The sequence below is a fragment of the Rana temporaria genome, chromosome 7 (genome assembly GCF_905171775.1).
Source record: "Rana temporaria chromosome 7, aRanTem1.1, whole genome shotgun sequence".
Taxonomy (NCBI): domain Eukaryota; kingdom Metazoa; phylum Chordata; class Amphibia; order Anura; family Ranidae; genus Rana; species Rana temporaria.
Window position 1 is genome coordinate 107,947,814 of NC_053495.1, and position 15,450 is coordinate 107,963,263.

Here is a 15,450-nt window from a genome sequence, read left to right on the forward strand (position 1 = left end):
GATAAAAGAAAAAAAGGTCTCTTAATTATATTCTTGCTAACAAGTCAAGGTGCATGCACACGTACAGTACTTAGTTCCAGATTTAGAGCTTGGTGGGCCCAGGGCATTTTACATTTAGAAGCCCCTCATCATAGATATATAATATTATGACAAATAAAAAAGTGAACTGAGGCAGCTATGTTTAATCATATCTGGAAAACAGAGGGAATTAAATATTTAGGTATCACTCTAACACTAGGTTCACACTGATGTGGGAACCAGCGCTTTTAAGCTGGTTATCGCATCACTCCTCTCCCGCAGGCAGTTCACACATCCTTCTGCGACCTGCTGTGTTAATTACATTGTTAATGACACCCGATCGAGATCGCAGTGTGATCTCGCACAGGAATCCGATCGCATAGGTGAGAACACCCATGTGATCTGATTTTAGTGCGGGGAAAAACAAGTCCCTGCACTTTTTTCTGGTGTGAACCTGGCCTAACTCCCAGTACAAAAAACTTGTATGCAGTGAACTATCATCCCTTCTTGGATATCATTCGATCCAAACTGCGGGAACTTTCTTAATGTGAACTATTATGGACCGGCTGTTCGGCCTTTAGGATGGTACTCCTACCTCAACTTTTATATTTGTTCAAGTCACTTCCGATTATGGTATCTGACACCTTCTTTAACCACTTCAGCCCTGGAAGGATCTACCCCCCTTAAAGGGGTTGCATCCTATGCATTAAGGTGAAAAAACATAAAAACTTCTGTCAATGAGAAGCCCCAGCCCCCCCCCCTGTTTTACTCACCTGAGCCTGTTCGTTCCCACACCAGAGACGCACACACCCTCTCTGGCCAGGGTCTTGGCTCTTGATTGGATAGATTGATAGCAGCTATTGGCTCGATGTGGGCGCCGGGGGGGTAGGGCCGAGTCCAGCTTTCTGTATCTATGGACGCAAAAGCTGGACTCAAGAGCCTGCCCGCATGGGTACCCCCAAGCAGAGTGCATCTGCTGGGTGGTTTACCAAATGGTGGAGGAGCTACTAGCACCGCTGGGGGACCCTGAAAGAGGAGGACCAGGGCCACTCTGTGCAAAATTAATTGCACAGTGTGGGTAAGTGTGACATGTTTGTTATATAATTTTCTTTCCATGGGGGTGGTTTCTGTGGGTCTCCTTGCTAAAAGGAGCTTTTATATTCCAATAACCTACAACAAGGTGCTTTGGGGGAAGTCCCCATCCCCCAAAAAATCCCCCATGTAGAGGGTATGTGGCCCGGTTTGGTATAGGAGGCCTTGCCTGCCAGGCTGCTTGCTCAGATAAGGGTCTGGTATGGACTTGGAGGGAGGCACACCATTTATTTATTTTTTTACATTTTGGTGTGGTGTTCCACTCAAAATCCATTCCCAACACGAAGAGCCTGATATGAATTTGGGGGGGTGGGGGGCTATGCTATGTTTTTTTTCTCAAATGTTAGCTCTTCTTTCGTTTACATTCTGCTGTCAGCAAAAAAACAGATGAGTCATAGTTATTAAGGATGCAACGGCCTCCCGCTTAACAACCAGCTATTCACAAAATCAATTCCAAATGAAACAAATGAATTTCATTGTTTCATTATAGTTTATTTTGGATTCGTTGAAATTCCTTACTATTGTTATTCGAATACATCTAACTCTCTGAATAATGAAAATGTTGTCCGAATTTTGTAACAAAACAAACTACGCATGTCTAGTGTAAAACTAGATTACAAAATAGAACCTCTGTAACCGTCCAAATTATTCACATGAGCCATCTTAAAAGTTTGCCAATAAACTTTTGAGTCCTTATAACCCAGCCTATCTACCATAAATTTAAATCTTTTAGACTGAGTGATTCCATTTTCAAGAGAGATTAATGCAGTGTTCAATTTGTCATCCATTGCCAGAAAATTCTGTGTCCCTGTGATTACAGTTCTAAATGAGGCTTAATTTAAATTAATGGGTTTGATTGTGAGCGATGAAAAATCCCTACATGAATCACAAGTAGAGATACAAAAAGAAAAAAGATATCTTAGCTAGAAATTTTAGGGGATGCAGCTTTTTATGACAATGGATGGCAAATTGAATACTGCATTAATCTTTCTCGAGAATGAAATCAATCAGATTAAAATATCTACATTTATGAGAGCTAGGCACTATTAAAAGAACTTAATAGTTTATGACTAGAACAGGCATATATGTAGGAGGACTCATGTGAATCATTCAGACAACTCCAGAGGAGGTTCCATTTTGCAATCTAATTATACACCTAAGATCTTACAAAATGGTCAGCTTCTCTGAAACTGAAGTGGGGTCCTCTATTGCATGCACATCATCAATAGGACTAAACTCTAAGGAAAAAGAAAAAGGAAATTAGTGGATGACTTTTCAGATGTTGGAGAGTTTAAAGATGAGCTCCAGGCTCCTTCAGAAAAAAATTCAAGTCAGCAGCTACAAATACTGTCTGTATATCAATAAGCTTAAGGTACAGGCGCCAGCATCTGTAGTTGCTTCACATCCTACTGCGAATTGCTCTTCGCTTTGTGAAAGATACCATAGTCTTCTGGGACCTGTGATCCCAGAAGACTATGGGACTGCTGGAGGGGGGAATGAACTTTCTGCTCAGTTTGCCATGGTGAACCAGGTCTGCATCTCCCCTCCTTCCCAAAAAGTGCCAAAATTGTTGTGTGTTGGGGCCTTAATTTATAATTTCCAAAAATAAATAAAAAATCCTGCCTCCCTATCCCAGTCTGTTCCTTTTTATCTCATGTACGTTTATACCTGATTCACTAACTTTTTTACCTACTAAAGCAAAGCTTTACCCAAAAGAGGAAGCTTCAATTGTTTGCAAAACACTGCAAACATTTCATTCAATAAAGTGCATCCAATCACCCATTTCCTAATACATTTGTGTAATAAGCCCCCCCCTATCATGTCTGGGAGGCCAACAAGGAGAAGCAAAGTTTCCCATGCCACAATGAGGGGGCCAGCAGCATCTGTGTCCACAGACAAAGGAGGACATGGTCCATCCTCAGGCAGGGCACGTTTGTCTCTTTTTACTGATGTTGGTGATGCAATCCAGCCACTGCACACAGAAGAGGTGGTGGACTGGCTTACTAAACCATCCTCATCCCCTCATCCTCTATCGCCCAAGCTAACACTAGTTCGCAGTCCACCACAACTGCCAGAGTTGCCTACTCTGCCTCCATGTCCACAGCTACTCGTGCCATAGCCCCACCATCATGCACAGAAGAGTCAACTGAATTTTTTACAATCAGCATCAGCCACTTGATTCTTGAGGATGCACAGCCATCAGTTGATTCTAATGTTGGTTCTGAGGTTGAGGAAAGGAGTAACATGAGCCTGCAGAGAGGGTTTAACACTGATAAACAACACGTTGACCGTCATGTTTCCCCACCACGCTGCAGCCTATTGCCAAGTTGGCTCCAATAATGAGGATGGAGGGGATGATTATGATGAGGTCACTGACTCTACTTGAGTGCCAGATAGAGCAGAAGAAGAAGATGAGAAGAAGGCACAACCCCAATGAGGCAGGATGTCCTCCAGAAGCAGCAATTATGGAACAGTAAAGAGCAGCCACCCTATTCTATCAGATTGTAGAGCACTTATCTCCTGGTCCACTTCCCACAGCTCAGCTATGTGGGCCTTTTTTAGCACATGTGCAGTCAATTGTACTGTTGCAATTTGCAATCTCTGCCTCAAACAGATCAAGCATGGCAAAACCACCACCCAATTGGGTACCACATGCTTGCAAAGGCATTTAACCTCCCACCACTCAGCCCCTTGGCGACAGCACCTGAAAGCCACATAAAAAGGGACACACTTATTCTCTTCAGTCCTCACCTTTTATCCCTACCCCCGCTATATATTATGATGACCTCTCAGCAGCCTCCACTGACAGGGATGATGTTATAGGTCTTTGCAAAAATATGCCAGCAGCACACCACCAGCTGTAGAGTATAGCAGGTGCATTTCTCTTCCCCAGCTGCTGCAGCAAAAAAATACACTCCCTGCCACCCACACGCCCAGCATCTAAATTCTAGCTTGACCAAATTGTTAGCTTTGCAACTCATGACTTTACATCTGGTTGATTCTGCCCCCTTCCGTGAATTTGCAGAATGTGCTGTACCACACAGATTTCCAGTCACTATTTCTTTACACGTAAGACCAATCTAGCTCTGTATCATCATGTGGAAGGTAATGTTTTGGCATTGCTGGGTAAGGCAGTCAGCTGCAAGGCCCACATTACCACTCTTCTGCTGAATTGTCCTATGAATCACCAGTACCCCATAAATATTCAAGGGGATATTCAACGGGTCAGGCTAAAAGATGCAATGCAGTGCTTCAGCTGGTCTGTGTAGGGGACAGGAGCCCCACTGGAGCAGAGATTCTTTCAGATCTGCAGGGGCAGCACATCAAGTCGGGAAAGGGGGGCGAGCGAACATACCAGGTCACATGCCCTCAATTTGGGAGGGTGGGTGCTTTGGGGTGCTGTTGATGGGGAAAAGGGCCTCATCCCCACAGCCATGGCCGGTGGTTGTGGGGGTCTGCAGGTGGGGGGCTTTCTTGGAATATGGAAGCCCCCTTTAACAATGGGCCTCCAGATCTTGACCCCCCCATGTGAATAAGTACCGGGTACATAGTACTCCTACCCTTTAACCAAAAAAGTGTACAAAAAGTAATAAAAAAAAGAGACAAGTTCTTGACAAATCCTTTATTAAAAAATAAAAGAACAGTGTCCCTCGATGTAAATCCAATAAAAATAAATAAAAACGCTTCACCTTCTGGGATGGCCTCCCGCTGAATGCCCCAGTTGACAGTTCTTTTACAGGTAAAGGGCGGGGCCACCTGACAATGCCAGAGACCCAGCATGCAAGAATGTCTAGGCTGTCTAGCTTTGTGGCTGTTTATTTTATCTCTAAATATAATTTTGTTGGTATAGATTTTATGAGCACAATTAACTCCCAAGGCAAAATGTTTCTGGAGTTGTGTGACAAGTGTGTAAAATCTTAAATTACTTTACATCTGGGTCCAGTCCTGCACTCCCCAGGAGTAACTGTGAGGGGTTACAATGTGCAGGCACCACCAACATTTAAGTCCCAATTTTTAGCACCTGTTTGACAGGTGCATATCATTTTAATTTTTTTTAAAGGAAGGTCAATTCTTGCTTTCATCAAGAGTACCTCTATAGGGTTACAGTGTGAAGGCACCACCAACACCCAAGGCCTAGTTTTTTTTACCCCTGTGTGACATAATTTTTAAGAGCAGAGTCCAATCCTGTGTTTTCCAAGGGTAACTGTGAAGACTTATGTTGTGAAGGCACCACCCAAGGCCCAATTTTCCCACACCTGTTACTTCTATGCAAAGTCTGCAAAATAGACACCAGACTTTATCTACAAAAAATTGTTAATCTGGGCCTGAGTGTACTTTAACCACTTTAGCCCCAAAAGGATTTACCCACAGTCATGCAACATTGTACACAAACTTCTGCAGTTTTTATTTTTTGTGCTATAGACAAAAATAGCCGACAATTTTGAAAAATAAGTAAATATTTTTTACTTTTTGCTATAATAAATATCCCTTGAAAAAAAAAATGCATTCATCAGTTTAGGGCAATATGTATTCTGCTACATTTTTTTGTATAAAAAAATATAAAATATCTACAAAATAGGGGATATATGTATGGCATTTTTATTCTAATTTTTAATTTTTTTCACTTGACATGCCGGCAGTGATCAGCAATTTTTAGTGGGGCTGTGACATTGCTGCGGACAGATCGGACACTTTTGACACTTTTTTGGAACCATTAACATTCATACAGCAATTAGTGCTATAAAAATGCACTGGCAGAAGTGGTTAACACTAGGGGGCAATCAAGGGGTTAAATGTGTTTCCTGGGAGGTGATTCTAACTGTGGGGGGAGGGGACTGACTGGAGAAGGAGAGAGATGTTGCTAATCACTAGGAACAGCAGATCTCTCTCTGCTCCCTGTCAGAACGTAGATCCCCATTCTGGCTCTCTGTGGAGCAATCACAGCTGGCTGCCAGCCACATGCATCGGCTCCAACGCTCTTAAAGTGGCCTTCGTACACCAATGGCAGCTGGTCAGCAACAGGTTAATTTGGCTTATTCACAAAATGCTTGCTCACAGTGATGCAAAACTTTGTTATCGCCATCCAGACACCAGAATTTATCAAAAAAATCTATATACTTGTTCTAAATTCACTAAATTGTGACCTCATCATACAGACTGGCTCCCCAAGCCGTTGTTTACAAAATAAAGAAAGCTTGCTGTGAAATATTAAAATTTTTATTTTTTATCTTTTACATGTCAGTTTTGCTGCAGCAGGTTCTATGCATGGTACATATGTACCACTTTATAGGCAGCCTAAGGGGACCCCCATGCAATGTATTTAGTAATTTTTTCATTTTTAGGTGATGGCACACCTTTAGACCCTTTTAACACTGGGGCAATTTTCAGACAACCCTTGCCTATTGGAATGAATGGGCAGTGCTTCCGAAGTGACTGAAAACTGCTTCTGAAGCGCTGCAACACAGGTGTCTTTAACCCATTTTTAACCCCCGATATTGCCTGAACAGCACCCCTAAAATGAGAAGTGCTTTACTGCTAATGTTCAAGCGGCTACAGTGTGAAAGCAGCCTTAGGCCTCGTACACACGACCATTTTCCTCGACAGAATCCATCAAGAAACTTGGTGGCAGAGCTTTTTTGCCAAGGAAAACGGTCGTGTGTATGTTTTTCATCGAGAAAACTGTCGTGGAACTCAACAAGAAAAAGAACAAGTTCTCTTTTTTCTCGTCGGGAGTCTCAATTTCCTTGTCGTGTTTCTCGTCGGGCTGGTTTACGATGAGAAACACGTTTGTGTTTATGCTTAGAAACCCGCGCATGCTCAGAATAAAGTATGAGACGGGAGCGCACCTTCGGTAATAGAGATAGCACATCTGTCACGCTGTAACAGACTGAAAAGCGCAAATCGTCTCTTACCAAACTTTTACTTAACACGCAGTAACATGAGATTAGCAAAAGCAGCCCCAAGGGTTGTGCCAGTGGAATCGAACTTCCCCTTTATAGTGCTACATATTGTACGTTACCGCGTTTGAGAACGACAATATTTTGTCTTGACAGTGTGTACGCAAAGAAAGCTTGTCAAGATTCTCGACAAGCCTGACAAGGAACTCGTCGAGGAAAACAATGTTTCATTTAGGATGAGTTCCTCGGTCGTGTGTACAAGGCCTTAGAGGGATGTAAGTGAACAGGCAGGATCAAAAATACCTGCCAGCTTTTTACATGTACAGATGTTGGTCCCAGTTATTTGCATGCCTGACATCAGGAGCCTTGGTTAGGCACTGTATAGTGTGTCCTTTGAATACCAGCAGTTTAATTTTCCAGCAGAAGGCACTCAGTATTTAATTTAGACCCATTCAATGGTCCCACATAAAGCCCAGTTGAACCTCAGTTTAAATCTGCTAAATACATTCCAGGTGCATCAAAAGGTGTGCAAAGTATTACACTTATTTTCTTTCTAAAGCGGTCACAGCCTGTTTAAAAAAAAAACATGTCCCCTGTTGGCAGCTTCAGAGAAGGATTTTTGCTGCAGGCGGTTGGCTTTTTAGTCATAACAACTGATGCTTCTAAAAGCCGCTTGGCTGTTATCCTAAAGGAAAGGGAGGGGACACCCCACTCCTTCCACCTTCTGCCACTCTTCCTAGGTCTCCCGTCCCACCGGGAGACCCAAGCCACCATTGGGCATGTCCGTCACCTAGGCTGAGACCCGTACGAACCCGGATTCGGCTCCGATTGAGTCTTCAATGTAAATTTCCGAAAGCAACGTCACAACATCACTTCCGGTTTACAGTATTCAGAAACACAGATTTTGGTGATCTGAATACTTTTAGGTGCAAAGGAACGATTTGGAGTCTTTTATACCCCTGATCCCTCCATAAAGAGTACCTGTCACTGCCTATTACTGTCACATGGAATGTTTACATTCCTTGTGACAGCAATAAAAGTGATCAGACTTTTTTTTTAAAAGGGACAAAGTTAAAAAAATAAAAATAAGAAAATGTTTTTATTTCTAAAGCAGCAAAGAAAACACATACGTAAGCCATGCCCGCAAACTTTGTTCAAATCACACATGTGACATATCATCGCAATCGTCAGAGTCAGAGCAATAATTCTAGTAAAAGACCTCCTTTGTAACTCTAACTTGGTAACCATTACATTTTTTTTTAAACGTCGCCTATGAAGATTTTTAAGTACCATTGTTTGTCGCCATTCCACGAGTGTGTGCAATTTCAAAGCACAACGTGTTAAATATTTATTTACTCAGCGTAACATAATCTTTCACATTATACCAAAAATTAGGCTAACTTTACTGTTTTTTTATTCATTAAAGTGTATTTTTTCCCCAAAAATTGTGTTTGAAAGATGGCTGCGCAAATACCGTGTTACATAAAAAAATTGCAATGATCACGATTTTATTCTCTAGGGTCTCTGTAAAAAATATTTATTTAATGGTTGGGGGTTCTAAGTAATTTTAGAGCAAAAAATACAGATTTTAACTTATAAGCAACAAATGTCAGAAATAAGCTTAGGCATGAAAGGGTTAAACTGAAAACTCTTTTGAACTTTAACAAAGATATGAGAACACATTTTTACAACATTATTTACATCAAACTGACTTCTTTTACCACCATATCTGAAAATAATTGAAAAACTATTTAGTCCCTATATAGTAATTGCTAGAAGACTAGATAGGGATTTGATCAGAGCTTAACCACTTAAGGAGTACCAGCCTGTAATACCCCTTTATTCTCAAGCTATTTTACAGTGGTGTGATAGTTTGATTTGCAATCACTCCATCATGCAACACTGTACACAAATACATTTTGAAGATTTTTTTAGACAATTTTTTAGACAATATTTTTATGGTATTTATTAGCAGTTTTTTTTTCAATATAAAGGGAAAAAAATAAAAAAAAAATAGAATTAACAATGCCAGGACAGTACAAACATTCCCCTTTTTGGAAAGTAGACACGCCAAAGTGAGTCAAATACACTGGGAGGATAGATATGAGAGGGTTATTGTGCAGTGTAAGGGAGGTGATAGGTTAATATTCAGGTCACATAGAGAGGTAAAAATAAGATCAGATAGAAAAAAAGAAAATAAATAAAAAGATTTATAAAAAATAAATAAAAGAAGAGGATCAGATGTATATGAAAGAATGAAGGATGAAAAGTTTAAAACCTATCCTTATCTGCTGCTGCGGTGATCTGTGTTTTGCTTTTAAACCAATTAATGACTCATTCATTCATTCATAGGTTCCATTTTCTTCTGTTGCAAGAGGAGGTCTCTCTATGACCAGTCACAGTGCTCAAAATGTACAGTCACAGAGACTGACTCTGTACACTTTATGTTTGAACAAAGCTATCCAACAATGTCTTGGTTAACAGATATTAAGGCTGAGTTTACACATATGCGAATTGTATGCAGGTTTTTCCGCATCCAATTCACATGGCTGGCAAGTATGTCCGGCTCGCAGTCTGGATTGAAAAAGGGTCCAGTGCAACTTTGGGTCTAGTTCAGGTGTGAATTCAGGTTAAAATTCAGACCTGAATTGTACCTGAACTGCACCGGACCCTAGGCACGAAACTGCGGCCGTACATGTGTTGAACCTGCCCTAAAAGACACAAAACTACTAGACACAGTATGTGTTTTATTTATCCTTACCTTCTCCAACTTAGAAAGAGCTAATGAATAACAGTCCTTGGCCCTAAATTGCATAAATCTCATGTTTGCTGGATGTGTTAGCTCTGTGATGATGCTGAGACTTGGAAATAACCTAATAAACAGAAATACAGAAAATTACATGGTTGGTATACACTTGTATGCTTAGGTTGTTAAACAAAGAGGAAACATATTCTGAAAATGTAAAATGTAATATGGTTTATTATAACACTTTAATGTAGGTCATGTTTAAAGGGGTTGTAAAGATTTGTTTGTTATTTTCTAAAGAGGTTACTTTAAGCTACTGCATTGTTAGTTCACTAACCCTTTCCTTAAATTTCCCTTCTAAATGTTCTTTTTCTTTGTTTTCTTTGTCTGAATTTCTCACTTCCTGTTCCTCCTCAGTAAGCTGTTCTGGCTGACTAACCCCCCAGCCAGAATGGCTCGGATGGTGGAAAGCTTACTGAGGATAAACAGGAAGTGAGAAATTCAAACAAAGAAAAAAAACATTTAGAAGGGAAATCGAAGGAAAAGGTAAGCGAACCAACAATGCACTAGCTTAAAGGAACCAATTTAGAAAATAAAAGCCAAACCTTTACAACCCCTTTAAATAACCTAAATGTCAATCTTTTTAAGTCTGCAATTTCTATTTAAAAAAATCCTGCATGAAAAAGGTTATTTTTCAGGCACTTATTGTTATAGAGTAACAGTGTTCTGGCCTGTCTTCCATTTTTTTTTGCATTCTTTATTTAAATTTTAATAGTACAACAAGAATAGAAAACATCAAAGCTGTACCATTGTGCTGCATTATCAGGATCAATCTTTACTAGTAAAAGGTAAAACAAAGCCAACAATAAGAATAATCTCTATCTTTGTGGCAAGTAAAGGAGATAATGAGGAACAGTTTGTATAAGACAGAGAAGAAGAAGAGAAAAAAAGAAGTGTGTAAAAGATGCATTCTTCGCCAATTTAGTTGCCACACACTTGTCTCTCCCCAAGTTAACAATGTGGAGCTTCATAGGCTAGTCAAGGGGTGATTAAGCTTCAGTGTTCCAATTCTCTGGTATTGTAATTTTGTAGGACCCTTAAAGAGGAGTTCCACCCAAATTTGGAACTTCCTCTTAACCCACTCCTCTCCCCCTTACATGCCACATTTGGCATGTCATTTTTTTTGGGGGGGAGTGGGGGCTTCAGCACGAGTGGGACTTCCTGTCCCACTTCCTCCTTCCTGTAGGCGACTAAGCTTAGTCGCCTTCAGGAAGTGGCTGCTGTAGGCGATCGCCTAGGACACGTCACAGGTCCTAGGCGATCTCCTGGCCAATTACAGGGCGCGGCGCCGGGCCGCACCGCTCGCGCATGCGCAGTGCCGCGCCGCTCGCGCTCGCGCATGCGCAGTGGGTGCCCGGCCGTGAAGCCGAAAGCTGTCACGGCCGGGTGCCCACACTGAAGATGAAGACGCCGGCCGGGGAGGGGGGGAGAGGAGCGGAGCCCCGGCCGGCGCGTCGCTGGAGCGCTGGAGCAGGTAAGTGCCTGTTTATTAAAAGCCAGCAGCTACACTTTTTGTTGCTGCTGACTTTTAATAAACATACAAATGGCTGGAACTCCCCTTTAAGGAATGCTCAGTGTTCTTTGGAGTAGAGAACAGAGTAAGGATATATAGGAGAGGAGGAGGGAAAGTGTAATAGATGAGGGGAAAGGAGACAGGGGAGAGGAGTAGGGAGAGATTTAGTAGATAGACAAGGGCAGTTAGGGTAGGACCACCGTCTGTGTTTAGGTGAATGAAAAGGGGGGGGGTCACCCATTGTTCAGGTGGAAAATGGTTCTAAGCTGGGGATATTAAAATATGAAAGTGGTTCCAAAGTTAAATTTTATTTTACCTTAATGCATTCCCGGCATTAAGATAAAAAAAAGTTTCACCACTTACTGTGCGTCCCCCTCTCTAAAAACATGCTTGACAAAACTCTCCATCCGGTGCTGTTTCTGCTGGCAGCCCTACTCTGCTCTCTTCCTGCATTCACAGGCTTTACTAAGAGCCTGTCAATAAAATCCTGTGAGGAGGGAGCAGGGGGAGGGATGGAGTTGCGCTGTGTGCATCTATGGACAGACACAGCCTGACTCAGGAGCACGTTCGCAGAGGAAGAGGAGCAGACAGCTCCATTGCACAGAGCAGGTAAGTATAACATGTTTATTATTTCAATTAGCTTCTTTGCTGATGCGGGTTAATGTACGCATACGTCCTTTGCAATCAAACAACTCATGTGTGACTCGGGCTCACCAAGCATGTACCCATGAGCTGGGTGATTGATGTGTCGTCTGAACATTAGAGATTGGCCAAACAACCCCCAGTTTGGTTTGTGCCATAACTCTCGAACATCGCAAAAATTAGGAACAGGGACGGCTGTAGGTGAAGCTACGCTATGCTATATTCATTGACCACTCGCACAAAGGCGACCATTACAGTACTGTACATTGTTTTATATAGTGTTGGTTGATTTTTTTGTGATACATGGGTTTTAATGTCTGGTACATTGAAACATTGACAAGAACTAGCAGAATGTGTTTTGAGGTGTATTTCTAAGTGTGCCTATGCCGTGTATTAGAAATATCTTATTAATTGCAAAACTTTGCATTTAAAAAAAAAAAAAAGTTCTTTCCACATTTTCCAAAATCTTGTGGCAAAAAAGTGATATTTTCAAAAAACTCCCTATTCCTCTTAGATGTTTCCTACTTTCCTGGTGCCTCCAAGAGTATGATACGTAGTCAGAAAATTAGGTCATTTATGCTCCTAAAGTCTTAAGGTGCTTTTTGGATCTTGGGCATCTCTACGTAGTTAGTCTGTGAAAAAGTTTCACACATGTTGTAATGACATCAGGAGGAGTAGCAGAAGGTTTTTTTGAGGTGAAATTCTAAGTATGTCTATGCTGTGTGTTATAAATATCGTCTTTATTGATACATTTGTGTGAAAAAAATATATACAATTTAATTTTTTTTCCATGTTTTTCAAAAAACTTTTCCAAAAATGTGATAGGTAGCCAGGATGTGTAATTTACACCCCTGGCAAGCCTTAAGCTTCTCTTTGGATTTTAGGTCTCTCTGTGTGCATAGGCTGTAAAAAGTCTCACACATGTGGTATCACCATACTCAAGAGGAGTAGCAGAATGTGTATTTCGGTGTAATTGTAAGTATGCCTGTGCTGTTTGTGATATTTTCAAATATCACATTACAGTATTTGTACTGACCTTATATACATTTTAGGGCCTACAGAAATTAAATAGGCAGTCAGAACATAAAGATTGATCAATTACCAAAACTCCCTAGGAGCATTCCCCTCTTTAATAGAAAGATATATATTTTTTCATCTTTCCATCTTCTTCTTAAGATGGACCCATTATAACAATTTCCATACTATAGTAATTCTTAGATTTTATATACTGTATTTGCTGGCGTATAACACTACCTTTTACACTTAAAAAAACTGGCCAAAAAGCAGGGGTTGTCTTATACGTCGGGTTAGCTGCTCACATGCCTGTTGGATGTGTGGTAATACTGTATGTAGCTTTGTCTACCTACAGTATATACCGCTTAGCCAATCCCAGTGAGCGATGTATTCAAATGAATACAGAGCCTGCTCGGATTGGAGTAACAACCTCTGCCAATATGAGCAGGCTACATACAGTAGCCTGCTTCGATTGGCATTGAGAGTCAGAGAGGCGTGGGCTGATGATGTTACAGATTCTGCCAATCCAAGCAGGCTTTGTATTCATTAATAGAATACATCGCTCGCCGTGATTGGCTCCAGTTCCAGCAAGAATGAAGAAGGATATGGCTCCAGCTCCAGCAAGAATGAAGAAGAATATGGCTCCAGAAGGAAGAAATATGAAGCATCGGAAGCCTCGGAAGGGGGGTCATCTTATACGGTGAGTACAGGCAAACAATCTTAAAAAACTGTAAAATTAGGGGGTCATCTTATACGCCCGGTCACCTTATACACCGGCAAATACGGTATTTTATACTCCTGCTTTTATTTCTGCTCCTGGTGAATGGTGTTTGCCACAAAATGCATAGAGCTATTACATGCCGCTCTTGATTACATTTCAAGATTACCATCAATATTACATATGCAAAGATTATTGGCCTTGTCAGGGCTGGGCTCAGCCCTTTCTTCTCTGTGCTGGCAGCTCAGCTGTCAGCTAATTGCCAGCTCCCTTTTTTTCGCAGTGATCCACCTGTTGATGATCCTGTTCATCAGCTCTGCCTACTTAAAGCCTTCCAGTTAATTTGCTCTTTGCCTTCGCCTGTGTTAACATCACAAGAGACATTCTCCTGCCTTCCTGTTGTAGACCTGCTTGACTACGTTCCCTCTGGCTACAGATCCTGCTTGCTGTACTACTACCTTTATCTCTGGCTGTTGGACATTGGCTTGGCCGACTTCCTGATCTGGTTACTAAACTCTGGTTATGTTTTGACTATGCTTACTCTGTTTACCTTTTTATTTTTATTATTAAACAAGTGTGATTTAACTGTACTTCTGTCTCAGTCTGATTCATGGTTTCTGACAGGAGTGTACCAAATTCAACCAAGAATATATTCTATTTTTATGTAACTATCATGGAGACACACGCAAATGAGTTTGGTGTTTTTCATCTAGGTTTATCATATGAACTCACATGTTATTATGTTATGCTATTATCATGTTATCATTTTGAATGCAATAATTTACATGTCTTATATTTATTCGTTTGTCATGCACTGTGCTATTATGTGACGTGTGGTTCTTATTGACTACTATTACCCACCAGTCACACCCTGTCGTGGTATATCATTGTCTGCATGAGTCATATAAAGTCCCAAACTCTCCCCAACATTTCCATTCCCCTCTTTAGATATGATGGTAATTTGTGCTTCTAATGTTTGGTTGGGAAACTGTGAGGCCAGGATGTTCTGAAATATCTTTTAATATTGTAATGGCAGACCATCTGGACTGGGACTTATTTTTTTAGTTTTTGTGTCCCTTGTCTGTAGGTACAAGTATGCATAGTATTCATGAAAGCTCGTGTCTATAACCAGGGAGATTCAGTTATTTCCCTGCATTTATTTTTCAATTATGTTATGTGCGATTAAGATGATTTGGCTTTGACAGCTCTAGCCAGCAATCTGCCACACAAGTTTACTTCCACATAGAAAATAAAAATTTTCAATGTGAATGCTTCTTAAATGTTATCATCAATAGCCTTAAGCATGTCCTGAATGGCTTCAGTCAGTTCTCAAATAGTGGTAAGCACTAAAGTGGTTTTATGCATATTTATCGTTTTTTTTTTTAGCACAGTGGCTGTGACAATAAACCTGCCCCTTATGTAACATTTGGGCGCCTCCAACACTTCAGGGGACATGCCATCTGTAACATTACAATGAAAATATTCTCCAAGTTTGTCAGTTATGTCATTAGCCAACACACTGCTAGCTAAAAAAAAAAAGATGTTTTATCTCCAGGACCATTCCTTATGCCCTGGGAATGACAATATAAATGTGGTCCTAATAGGTGGTTATATTGTCAATTAAAGAAGACTGATGTACTTTTGGAAGATCCCTTTGACCACATACTAGCTCATTATGAAATACTTACCTTAGAATGAGACATTGCTAACTCAGCTGGTTCATGCTGAGGTAGCTGACATGTTGCCTGGG

The 15,450-nt window shown here is 41.0% G+C and overlaps 1 protein-coding gene across 1 annotated transcript in view; it reads right to left on the bottom strand.

Annotated features, from left to right (window-relative positions):
* KCNT2 (potassium sodium-activated channel subfamily T member 2) overlaps positions 1-15,450 on the bottom strand; it is a 1,265,156-nt gene that overhangs the window by 322,117 nt on the left and 927,589 nt on the right. Inside the window, exon 22 of the mRNA XM_040359820.1 lies at positions 9,769-9,880. Within this exon, the coding sequence (XP_040215754.1) occupies positions 9,769-9,880 (112 nt within the window). The remainder of the gene's footprint in view (positions 1-9,768; positions 9,881-15,450) is intronic.